Source organism: Echinops telfairi, unplaced genomic scaffold (assembly GCF_000313985.2).
Source record: "Echinops telfairi isolate 266 unplaced genomic scaffold, ASM31398v2 ScPeMD7_6273;HRSCAF=7185, whole genome shotgun sequence".
Classification (NCBI taxonomy): Eukaryota; Metazoa; Chordata; class Mammalia; order Afrosoricida; family Tenrecidae; genus Echinops; species Echinops telfairi.
In genome coordinates, this window is record NW_022110173.1 from 2,183,624 (window position 1) to 2,197,087 (window position 13,464).

Here is a 13,464-nt window from a genome sequence, read left to right on the forward strand (position 1 = left end):
GTCATCTGCTCCTGTGTGCTCTGATCAGATATATCCCTCTCTTGGGGCTGGGGATTCAGTGCTGTCCTTTGAAATAAATTCTTCTTGGGGGAGGGGCAGGCATCCGCTTAGTATTTGGGACTTGGGCCAGCTCCCCTTTCAGCACATTTTAAATGCTGTTTTTGTGGTAAAATTAGGTGCCTCGGCTGATACTCGGATCGGCTTATACTCGATTATATATGGTACTTTGAAAGTGGTGGTGGTGAAAATTGATTACCTTCAAGTATGATTTTGAAATTGAGATGTTAAAAGAAAGTTCTTAGCAGATAGCTTTCCAGTAGAACTAGAAGCAAAAAATAATGAGTTTGGGATGTATTAATCATAGTGTAGCTTCAACAACTTTATGAAAAATACCTTTCTTTGTCTTTTCATTCCATTTTTCCATGAATTTTTTGAAGCTCCCTTGTATAATTAGTTAAAACACTTATCGAATGTGTTATGAAATGAAAACTTGCCACAGACTCTTTTATCTAATTTTAAAAGAGATTAATTAAATATAGACCATGTCAGCTTGCTTACTTTCCATGATTTGTTTATCAGTGAAACTAGGGTGCAGAATTAAATTACTCCATATCATTTTCTTTCCTGTTTTACTGAAATAGCTGTCTCGTTATCTCCTCCCCATTCCTTCGCCCACACACTCTACTTAGGATTTTGGCTGTTTTCCTAAGTTTTGGAAACCTGATTATATCACCTTCCCACCTGAAGTCTTAAGAGTTTAGGATAAACTATCAATTCATGCTCAGCCCATGCTGCCATTTGTTCTGTCTCACCTTCCTCCCTGCTGGGCTCCTTCTGTAAGCATTCTGTATGTCGTCAGGCTGAACTACAACGTCTCCCTGCAGCTTGACGGACGCACTGTCCTTTTCTCCAGGCCTTTGTTCACAGGCTCCTTCTGCGTAGTGCCCGGGCAAAGATTAGCTGGTATTTTCCAGAAAGGCTTTTTTGATCAGCACCAACCACCCTACCACCAGACTAGGTTAGGGATCCTTTTTGTCCACTTTCATCGCACTTAAGCATTTACTTGCCTGGGTGGTACTTGAGAGTGGCAAGTGTTTTATTCATGAGTTTAATCTCCAGTGTTTGACACATAGTAATAAAACAAACCCTGTTGCCGTAGAGTCTGCTTTGATGCACAGTGATTCCGTGTGTATCCGAATAGAATGGTGCTCCATAGGGTTTTCTAAGGCAGATTTCTTAGAAGTCAATGCCAGGCCTTTCCTTTGGGGTGCCTTAGGGTGGACTTGAATCTTCAGCTTGGGCTAGCAGCCCAGCTCACTGATTGTTTGCACCGCCCTGATCTGTAAGAGTGGTAGTTCATTAAGTACTTGTCTATAATGAAAGAGCCTGCAGGCCGCCAGTGCACAGAAAAATGTGGATTTTCTTACATTTCAGAGCCTGCTTCCTCCTGAGCAAAGCCTTAAGCATATTTTTGAGTTGGTGGATGAGAGACTGTTAGTACTACTCTCTGGTCAAGTTAGTCTTCTTTACCAGTAGCCCAGAATTTGGTCTGTTTTTCTGGCAACCATTGGACCTTGAGATCATTATGGAATTTTCCCTAGATGTAAAATTCATTAGTGATAAAAGTTTTCTTTTCCATGTAAGAAACCTAAATCTGATTTTTGGCTAACAGCCCCTACGTGCTGACAGCACCTGTCTGTTAGGGTTGATTTTTATTGTGGTGCTGCTGAACAGGTTCAGAGGAGCTTCCAGACTAAAAGGACTAGGGAAAAGATCTGACCATCCACTTCAGAAAATTAACCAATGAAAACTTTATGACCCCGGTTCCCAAGTTAGCATGACATGGCAATAGTTGGGCACTTTTCATTTATTGTGCATGGGATCATCATGAATTAACGCCAGGCCGTTGGCGTCTAACCACAACTTCTTCCTGGCTCAATGATTTCTTCCTTTAACTTTTTTTGAAGGTTACCCACAAGAAGTAAAAAATAATGATAGTGCCTTGCAATTATGTAATGGCTAATAATAGCTTATGGGAGAAAGAGGAGATTATCTACTGTAGAGACTTATAGTCTCAGAAAAACTCACAGGGGGCAGGTCTTCCCTGTCCTGTAGGGCAGAGTCAAAAGTGACTCGATGGCAGTGAGTTTGGTTTTGCAGTAACTTACAGTGCACTCTCACATTCTCTGTCCACTCGAAATGATGGGATAGGGTCAGTGACGAGCTGAAGGCTGTCACACTCATCCTTCCAAGTGGAGAGAAAGTCTGAGCTTTCAATAGGGCAGCCACTTACCGCCGCCTCACTGCCAAGTCATCTCAGACTCATAGCACCCCTGTAAGCATATTGAAATGCCGGTAACCTTAGAGTTGAAGCCTGCTTTTAGAACAAGTCAACTGAAAGCTTTTTCAGAATGCTTTCTGAATCATTTGATGTGCTGCCCTTTCAGAAACAGAGGGTGTGTGGGAGTGGGGCTGGGGTGGGATTGAAGAATGAACTTTCTTGCGAGCAAAGGAAACTCGGCAGTTAACCATGTCAGTAAAGTGCTGGTAAAGGTCACCACTCTGTAGAGCGCTGTTTCTCCAGCCTTCTGATTTATTTCTCCGTCTCACGTAAGCCATCCTCATGCAGTATTTAGTGTCAGAGAACTCGCCAAGGAAGCTGTTTTCCCTCAGCATTTGTATAGCAGAAAGGCAAAGGGTGTGGCATCTGTAGCCAGACAATTAGATTGGAGTACCAGTCGTGCACTTTGAGGCTAAAATGACCAGATTTTCATGAAGGTTTGATCGTGTTTATTAAATGTAGTTAATAAAATCTCATTAAAATGTTTTGAGTAAGGAGATAAAACAATGAGATGATAAAGCATTAAGGTGCTTGGTATATAAACCCAACTACTGCCATTAAGTCATTTCCAATTCAGGTGACCTCAAAGGACAAAGTAGAACTGCCCCTTTGCCTTTCTCAGGCTGTCAGTCTTGACAGAGGTAGAGAGCTTTATCTTGTTCCCATAGAGCACTTGGTGGGTTCAAACAGCTGACCTTATTGTTAGCAGCCAAACACTTCACCCACTACCTACACCACTAGAGCTTGGTATATAGTGAGCACTATTTTATACCGCATAATGTTGGACTTGAAATTAAAGCAAAATATTTTAAGTATATAGAGTAGAACTGCCCCTGTGTGCAGAAAACCTTGCTTTTCTTTTGAGTAGTGGCTTTTATTTTTTTAAGGGAAAACAGAAAGGCACTATATATATTTCCATTTTTTGGATTTTTCTTGGACTCTATTTCTGTACCACAGCTTTAGAATATGGATCTAGCATTGTATCATGTCCTTTTGATCTAGGTTTTTGTTAGTTCTTCCAATCAGATTTTATAAACTTATTTTTGAATATGAGGAGTATTAGATTTTCATCTTTGGGGAAGGAAGCAAAGACTTCTTTTTCCAGAAAAGCAACTCTAAAATTATATTGGGCCATTTGAGAATACAATAGGGGCTTCCAAAAATTCATGGAAAAGTTCCATTAATCCTCAATTCTATTTTCTCACAACCTTTTTAATGTCCATTCATCGACTTCTTTTCTTCTGGTCTGCTGCCATTGTGGGCGAGACCAGTTCTGTCATTTGGGGAATTATACAGCTGTTGTGGCTAGAGTCAAATCGCCTTTTTCCTGTGCACTTGGTATCTGGAAGAGGTTGTCACCTGTCAGAAGTTCGCCACTGTCATTTGATAGCTCTGGAAAATGCTTCACAGCTCCGACCACCCCTCCTCTACTTCGGGCCCATGTACTCAAGTTGTTCCCGCCAGTAAGACTTTGACCTCATTGGAAGCTTCATAAACAACCTGTACGCCCCTCCCCTTTTTGGTTTTACCTCTTGTATTTCCACTTCCTTCCTTACCGAGCTCAGTTTCATGGTCCCAATACTGTCAGCTCTCATTCTTTCTCAAACTGATGTTTTTATTCATTTTTAACAGTTTATTGGTACATAATCCACATTTTATGCAAGTCAATAGTTCAATCATAGCTATAACCATTTTCTTTCAAATACTCTGATCTTCTTTCACTCTTCTGTCATATGTACCCTGGAAAAACCCCACACCTGGTTTAAAAATAAAGCAAAAAAAAAATACACTTACCTATACTGCCCTTGAACTGAAAAGCTGCAGAATGCTAGGGGAAAATATCACATGTATGGCCATTAATCTCCGTATGTTCGAGTTATACAGACAGTCCTAATCCAAACACCCGTGACATTTGAGTTCCCATTCCCAGCCCATTCTCTAGCCTGTCTTCTCGGGTCCAGTCCCTCTCTTCCCACCCAACGCTGCTGATATCATGTCATATTACATAGAGAAAGTTCAAGTAATCAGATGTTACCCAACACCTCTTTCTGCCATTAAATCTACAACTTCCTCCATCTGCATCTACTTTTTTACAGTAGTGTTACACTGTTGCAATAAAATTTCAACTGTCACCTGTCCTTTTTTCCAAATTACTCAACTTTAGGATTCTACGCCCTCATGTCAAAGTTTTTCTCTCTCCTGATGCCCACAGAGGCTCTGGTGGCATAGTGATCACACGTGGGGCTGCGTACAGCAAGGTCGGCAATTCGAAATCACCAGCACCTTCTCAGGAGGAGGAGGGGCTTTCTACTCCCATAGAGAGTTTCCATCTCAGAAACCCACAGAGGCAGTTCTCCGCCCCATCGGGTCACTGAGTCGGAATCGATTCAGTGCAGTGCTTGGGTGAAACACCATGTCTAAATGGCACCTCTTCTAGCTCCCATCCTATTTCTCTTTCCCCTTCTCAGCAAAACTTCTTACAAGAATTGGCTGCGTTGGCTACCTGTGTTTTCCCACCTTTCTTCGATTTGTCTAATGGGGCTTCTATTTTGTCACTCCCTTGAAACTGCTCTTGTCAGGTATCAGTAGCTACATTGCCAGATCCACAAATCATCTTTCTGTCCTGGTCTTGCCTTCTGTATGTTTCAGCGGTATTCGATACATTACTCTATACTTGGACTAATGTATATATTTTTGGCGTAGCTAACACATTTGTCTTTTCTTTTTCCTCTTCTCTTAATTGTCATTCATTCTCAGTCCTTTTGCACTCCCTGCCCCCCCCCCTGCTGTGTACTACAGGGCTAGTACACACGTACTGACCTCACGTGCTGCTAGTCTCATCTCTGAGCAGCTGGACGGAACTTAAAACTTCAAGGAGATGATGTCACTCCTTGATTAGAAGGCCTGCTGTACTCTCTTCACATATTTGGAATAGAACCCTAACTCTCTACCCAAGCTTCCAAGACATGGCATCATTGGACTTTTTGTCCCCTCTGTCACCCACCTCCTCCACTTTCCCTTCCCCTCACTCCTCCCACTTTAGCCAAGCTGTTTCCATGCGCAAGTCTCTTGTGCTGTGCTTCCCTTTCCTCTTCTCCCAGGATTTGGTTTTTGTTTTTAATCATTTTATTAGGGGTTCATACAACTCTTAACACAATCCATACATCATCCATTGTGTAAAGCACATTTGTACATTCGTTGCCTTCATCGTTCTCAAAACATTTGCTCTCCACTTAAGCCCCTGGCATCAGCTCCTCATTTCCCCCCCTCCCTCCCTGCCCCTCCTCATGAACCCTTCATAATTTCTAAATTATCATTTTGTCATATTGTACACTGTCCAACGTCTCCCTTCACCCACTTTTCGGTTGTCCATCCCCCAGGGAGGAGGTTATATGTAGATCCCTGTAATCAGTTCTCTCTTTCCACCCCACTCTTCATCCACCCTACCTGTATTGCCACTCTCACCACTGGTCCTGAGGGGATCATCTGTCCTGGGTTCCCCGTGTTTCCAGTTCCTATCTATACCAGTGTGCATCCTCTGGTCTAGCCAGATTTGTAAGGTAGAACTGGGATCATGATGGTGGGGGTGGGGGGAGGAAGCATTTAGGAACTAGAGGAAAGTTATATGTTTAATCATTGCTATACTGTACCCTGACTGGCTTTTCTCCTCCCCACGACCCTTCCATAGGGGATGTACAGTTGCCTACAGATGGGTTTTGGGTCCCCCCTCCGCACTCCCCCTCATTCACCATGATATGATTTTTTTGTTTTTTGATGCCTGATACCTGATTCTTTTGACACCTCATGAACACAGGCTGGTGTGCTTCTTCCATGTGGGCTTTATTACTTTTAAGCTAGATGGCCACTTGTTTACCTTCAAGCCTTTAAGACTCCAGACGCTATATCTTTTGATAGCCAGGCACCATCAGCTTTCTTCACCACATTTGTCTTCAGTGATCTGTTCGGCACCTCGTGATCACACAGGCTGGTGTGCTTCTTCCATGTGGGCTTTGTTGCTTCTCAGCGAGATGGCCGCTTTTTTATCTTCAAGCCTTTAAGACCCCAGATGCTATATCTTTTGATAGCTGTCTCCCAGGTTTTTACCTGGCTCACTTGTTTACACCCTCCACAGCGGTTCCTCAGCTATTTCTTTCCTGGCCATTGTCACATCCAGCACCTCATTTCCATTGCCTGCTTTGGTATTGTTTTCAGCACACCATTCACTCTCTGAAAGAGCCCCTAGGGCTCATTGGTTGAGTGCTTAGCTGCTCTACAGGAGAAAGACATGGCAGTCTGCTTTGGAGTTCTTCCACCCTGTCCTGTAGGGTTGCTGGGAGTTGGAATTAGCTTGATAGCCATGTGTTTGGTGTTGGTTTCATCACTGTCTGAGACACTTGTTTGTCAATGTTACCTTGTCTGCCTCCCTCTTCCAATAATGTCTGCGAGGGCCGGGACCTTGGTGGTCTTGTTGTATTCTAGTCTCTTCCTTAGAACTGCATGCATGGCACTTAGTAAATAGCAGCTGGATGGATAAATTCTGAACATTTAATAATTTGGTTGAGAATGCATACTGCTTTGAGATTCTACTGTGTACAAGTATATGGCTTCACCATCATTACTAGCAGCTGGAATTTTATTAGGTTACCCTGAGTCGTATTAGTTTTTCACGAGCTATCTCCTTGTGCTTTGCAATACCAAGGGCTGGCTTCCTAAAGCAAAAGGTTTTCCTACAGCAGGGATTGACAAATGACAGCCTACTTGTCTTTGTATGACCTGGAAACCAAGAATGGTTTTTATAGTTTTAGAGTAGTGGGGAGTAGTGGGGCAGGGAGAATAATATGTGAGGAATTACATACGACTAAACAACATAAAATATATATTATCTGGCCCATTACATGGAGAAAAAGAAAGTTTGCTGACCCTTGCTACTACGTCTTACTCTTCATTGCCTCTCTGGCCCTTGCCAGAACACTTACTGCTCAGTCCATGCCAGTCACGCGAGCTTCTTGCCGGGTCCTAAGATACACTCCACATGCTTGCCTCGGGATCTCGCGTTTGGCATTTACTCTGTCTTCAGTATGTGCAAGGTTGTGCTTACTCCTGTACTACCTTTGCATCTGTTTGAAATGCTACTTTCTTAGTATGGCTTATCTTGAGCATTTTATTTAAAATTGCAGCCCTACCACCCAGTGCCTCAAACCTTATCTCCTTTCTTCTTTTACTCTTCATTTTCATTGAACTTAATGCCATCTGAATTACTGTGTGGTTTGCTTACATTCTTGGTCTTCCCAATAGGCTGTGCACTAAATGAGGCCGAGGGGTTTGTCTGTTTGTTCACTGCCATATTCCCAAAGCTAGTACCTAGCACATTGCAACTTTTATGTAAATATTTGTGGGATTAATGGCAATAGAAACATTCTGAGAGTCAACATTTCTTAATACTTAAAAGCATTCGTCAAGACCTGTAATACTGGAGCACTGTACTGAGAAGCCTTGCCTCAGATCTATGGAGATTATAAAATGAACTCTTTGCCTGAAAGAGCTCAATACTTGTCCGTAAGAACACACATGGGACAAGTTATAATTTCATTATCTTGTCGATTAATAAAGTTTATTATTTATAATATTTTTGTAGATATTGAAAGCCTTTCTAGAAATACTTATTTAATGATTTGTTAATGAGTTTATATTTTATACTGATGTGTTTTTTTTACCCTTTCCCCCTTGGCCTATTATTAATATTAGATTACTAGGAATACACTTTCATAAAAATAAAACCCTTATTTGACGTGACTGTGCTCAGTGCACTAAACGGCAATGGAGATGGACATAACTGACTCCTCTGGCTTCCCCATTGCCGCAGAGCAAGAGTCAAACCTGCCTCCACACTCCCTCCTCCTCTACCTATTCTGACACCAACCATTCCTCCCATGGCACTGGATTTCTGTGCTGGGTTCGATGAATCTGAGACCATACTCATAATCAGGGGTTTATGAGAGAAATTTCATAGTTCACCACTAGTCAGGATCATCAGCAAGCGATCAGGGTCGTCCATAGCAACATCTCTCCTTAGCTAGCAGTCAGATCTCTCAGGTCTATAGCCTCTTGGCCTTATAGGCCAAGAAGTCAGCTTGCCTGTCGCTCTGTCTCACAGTCCCGTAGTCTGGGGCCAGATGAGAAGGTACGGTGCCCGTAGTCGCTGCAGTGCTCCTCCAAGTCTCCGTGTCACAGTCTCGGGCGCCTCTGGTCTTCATGGCCCTGCCGCTTCAGACAGAGTTCTTGGATGAGTCTCAGATTGCTCTTAAAAGGCCAGGGCATGACTTTGATGGAGGTACAGTTGTCTTTTTGCAGACCCTACCCCCCAGGAATACCCTCTTGTGAAGTAGTTTAAAGAAACCTCTAAGGAAACAAAGGATGTGGCTTGATTCACATCCTTTATGGTCAGGATTTAGCCCCACCGCGACCCACTAGCAGAACACCCTCCGCAATGGGATCCTAGCCACAGACAGTTTCTGTAAGGTACTTTATTGACAAGTAGAATGATGACATTCTTATTTTGAAGCAGAATTTAGGTATATGGGTAGAATTGTGAAATGTCATACCTTTTTTAGTGAGCTGAATGTGAAGATGTGTTTAATATACAAGTTATAGACAAATATAGACATAAATAATATGCAAGAGGTAAGGGGTCAAAGTAAACACTGTTTTTATAACATATTAAGAAATTGCAATGCACTATCATCAAAATACATGTTGAAATACAAATATGTTTGTAGTTGTATATGTAGGAACAAATACATCTTCTTTATTTCTTTATAAACAAGTTCCTGCTATTAATGGGAAGGACTCTGGAAGTGCTGAAGGTGTTTTTGCAGCAGGAATGTTTTGTTAGCTTTCAGGGGTTCCTTAGTGTGCCCGTGGTGCCAGTCTATAATAAATGTGTCTTTCCTATGCTTGGATGTGAAAAGCTGTATTTTCCCCTTCTTTGTCAATAGGCAAGTGAAAGACCAGAATAAGAAGGTAGCAAACCTGAAGCACAAGGAGCAGGTGGAGAAAAAGAAGAGTGCACAGATGCTCGAGGAGGCTCGGCGGAGGGAGGACAATCTCAATGACAGCTCCCAGCAACTGCAGGTTAGAACCCCAGGAGACTCTGGAAGGGTCCTGAGAAGAGATTTGAACCACATTGCATGTTGGTTTTCTCTGCCTCTTCCTCTTCTTTGCCTATCTAACCTTGCTTGCTGCCTTCCTTCTGCGCCAACTGTTTAGCAATTAAAGAATGACTTGAATAGAAATGGCAAGGTTTATTTCGCAGCTGACGGCACCGCAGTGCAGGAGAAAGTTTATCTTGATTTGAGTTGATCACACTTGAATGGTAAGTTGAATACCAAGTGGGTTCCATTGACCTTAAGGAGAGTCAGTATGATTGTTTGCCAATTCTATTCATTAAAGTGTTTTACTAATATTTGTCTTGCTTCCGTTTTACATTTTTCTGTCCTCTTCCCTGTATTTCTGCTTCCTTATTTTAAAATTTTAATTTAGAATAATGCATGATTATATGTTACATATCAAGAGTGATACTCAATAACAGTAGTAGGTAGTAGTAGTAGGTACCATATTTGAAACCGGGCTCTGGTCATTCACTGTTTCTTCCCTTCTCTGGAATAATGTGTTCTGCTGGATTTTGCATATGAGGTGAGCGTCTCCATATTTTGCCATGAGGGAACAGACTGAAAGAAAAGAAATTGGATTTCTTGGTTAACCCCAAGGCATGACTTTCTCAGTGGCTAAACCATGGTTTTTAACTAGATCTATTTCCTTTTTTCATTGTCTTGACCATAATATTTCAGAACAAAGGTTTAGATTTTTATATGCAAGCACCATAAACTTGTTGGAATTATCGGAAAGTCCTGAAAATATTGTTAAACTACTGTTAGATTATTTTCCTCTTTATAACTTCTAATTAGATACGATAAATGCCATAATTACATAATCATGAAATCAAAATATTTACCATAAAGGTTTTGAGAATTTATTATCTTGAAGCCTTTTTTTAGGCTTTAAAACAGTTTCATGAAGACCTGACTTTTATATTTATATTTTTATTCCTCTTTTATATAACCTTTTCTAACTATAAAATGAATGTTCCTTATAGAAACCACATAAAGGTCCTCAAATGCACTGACCTTGTGAAAAAGGTAGAGTACCAGTTTACTTCTCGGCTTTGCCAGCACCTGGTATTGGCAGTTTCTTCTGTTGCTGCTTTAAAATTTTCTTTGGGAAAGGTGTTGTGAGAAGGGCATTATCCTCATGCTGAAATAGTTTGTTTTACTCCAATGTTTTTTCTAATTGCATTGAGATTGGCTAGTTTTTCATGGTTTGGATTTCCTTTTGTTTAGTGTTGGGTTTATTTTCCACAGTGACTTTTCCTGCCTGACTTTTTGCTTAGCTTATTGCCATTTTGAGAGTATCTAATTATTTGCTTATAAGTATTTTCAAGTTGTTTTGTGCTTTCATTGCTGTCGTTTTACTCTTCTAAACCGATCTAGAATTTACTTTAAATTATTTTTACGGTATTTTGTGTGGTGTATGATTTATTTTTCTGTATAACTAATAATTTCACTTGAAGATTAATAGGAAATTATTCCATTACTCCCAAGTTTGAATCACCATCTTCATATTTTATGAAATTGTTTAATAGTAGATTCTGTAGAATTTCAACTTCTCTTTTTGCCCTCGGGTCACATTATTTTTTAATTTTAGGACAGACTTTTTTTGTGCCAATGTAAGCCTGTCTTTATGTAAGCTCTTAACTGCACCATTTGTCTCCTCTCCCCCATTTAATGTTTCTGAGACTAGTCTATCTTTGTAAACAGGTGTTAAGATAACAAATCTTATTAAAAAGATTTTCATATTGAGACATATGACAGGCTTTATTATTAACTTATATTTTAGGTATAGAGCTAACAAATGTAGATAACAAATGTTGACTAGTGAATTGGTTTTTCTAAGGTATCTCACTAAGCAATAGCCATGTGCATGTTACACATAAGATGTAATTTTGTAAAATATAGTAAAAAGAGCACTGTACTGCAAATTGGGTTAGTTAATATCTGATCTCAGTTTATTTGTCTTAATTAATAAGCTTTTGTTACTTAGTTTAAACATTTTTTAACAGCCAGGAACATTTTTAGCACCCAGGTTGTAGTCTCTAAGTATGGATGCCAACTAAAAGAATTTCTTTTTTTTTTTACCTCCCTTGAGAAATAATTTTTGTATTTTCCAAGTAATATTGTATACTTTAGCTCTTCTTGTAGTGATTTCTTTAGCTTTTTAACCCAGATTACCTGTAAAATTATAGTTACCTTAACATTAAAAAATTAATCCATATCATCCATTACATTCTTCCACAGATTTTCTAAGATTTCATTTTAATCATTTGTAATAGTTTGTATACATTTATATACACTTGGTTTTTTACTTCATAAGAACAACATATGAGGGAGCATTAAAAAGTTTATAGGAAAATGGAATTAAAAAATAATGAAATTTTTCCACGAGCTTTTAAAGGCCCCCTGTATCATTAACTATTTCCATAAAGTATATATTTTCACAGTGGTTTATATTTAATGCAAAGTTTCAAAGCTTAATAGGTGTTCTTCTTTTGCTGAGGCTATTTATTTTCAATGTTTACTGTATAAATTATTAATTTTCCAAATTGGCTTATTTATTTTGGGAATTCCTCAGGATAAAATTATTGAGTCAAAGTATATGGAATGTTATTACTGTCTCCAAATTTCTGTACAGAGAGGCTGAGCTCAGTTATCATGCATCTGGCAGTGTATTAACATCCCATTTTTGCCCATAGTGACTGAGTCTGTTTATTTTTTTTGCTCATTTCATGCAAATTATGATATCTTCAAGTTGTTTCATTTCTTTAATGAAGTTATACAGTTTTCCAGATAATTTATTTTCTGAAATTCCCTGGCAAATTTTAGTTACATTTCTTATCTATATAAAGAGAATCTGCATATAGTATCTTTGTTGAATTGATAGATCTGTATTTAAGTTGAGTAATGATGCATGTCATATATATGTTTTCCTTTTCAGTTAATTTCTTGTTAATACTGATAGTTAATTTTACTCAGTAAACTTTTCCTTCCTTTTTTTGAAGCTCTCTAATGATCTTGCTTTGTGATTTCAAGCCCATTTTTCATTTATGTCCAGTCTTCAAGTTTATGAATGTATGCAAAAATATTAACTACAAAATCACAGGACCTTTTATTAAACATAAATATGAAAATGTGACCCTATTGCTTCTCTGCATTTCCTTCATATAGGTCTATATTTTTTGAAAGATGATGTTTCATCTCTCTAACCCTTTCCCACTAAGACACTGCCATTGAGTCAGTTTCAACTCATAGCGACCTTAGTGCTGACAAGGAATATTGAAAGTACCATGGACTGCCAAAAAAACCAAACAGGTCTATCTTGAAAGAAGTTCATGCCAAATGTTTGTTAGAAGCAAGGATGGGAAGACATGTGTCAGGAGAAACCAGTCCCTGGAAAAGGCCATCGTACTTGGTAAAGCACAAAACTCACTGCCAACTAGTAGAGTCGATTCTGATTTCAACTCCAACACCTACAACAGAGTAGAACAACACCTACAACAGAGTAGAACAACACTTACACCATAGTAGGACAACACTTACTACAGAGTAGAACAACACTTACACCAGAGTAGAACAACACCTACAACAGAGTAGAACAACACTTACAAGAGAGTAGAACAACACCTACACCAGAGTAGAACAACACTTACAAGAGAGTAGAACAACACCTAAACCAGAGTAGAACAACACTTACACCAGAGTAGAACAACACTTACACCAGAGTAGAACAACACTTACAAGAGAGTAGAACAACACCTAAACCAGAGTAGAACAACACCTAAACCAGAGTAGAACAACACTTACACCAGAGTAGAACAACACCTACACCAGAGTAGAACAACACTTACAAGAGAGTAGAACAACACCTACAACAGAGTAGAACAACACCTGCACCAGAGTAGAACAACACTTACAACAGAGTAGAACAACACCTGCACCAGAGTAGAACAACAC

The 13,464-nt window shown here is 39.7% G+C and overlaps 1 protein-coding gene across 9 annotated transcripts in view; it reads left to right on the top strand.

Annotated features, from left to right (window-relative positions):
* The window catches only part of ERC1 (ELKS/RAB6-interacting/CAST family member 1), a 482,416-nt gene that overhangs the window by 213,309 nt on the left and 255,643 nt on the right, over nt 1-13,464 (top strand). For all 9 annotated transcript variants that reach the window (XM_045295888.1, XM_045295890.1, XM_004710293.2 and 6 more), the window contains one exon: nt 9,337-9,472. In XM_045295888.1, the coding sequence (XP_045151823.1) occupies nt 9,337-9,472 (136 nt within the window). The remainder of the gene's footprint in view (nt 1-9,336; nt 9,473-13,464) is intronic.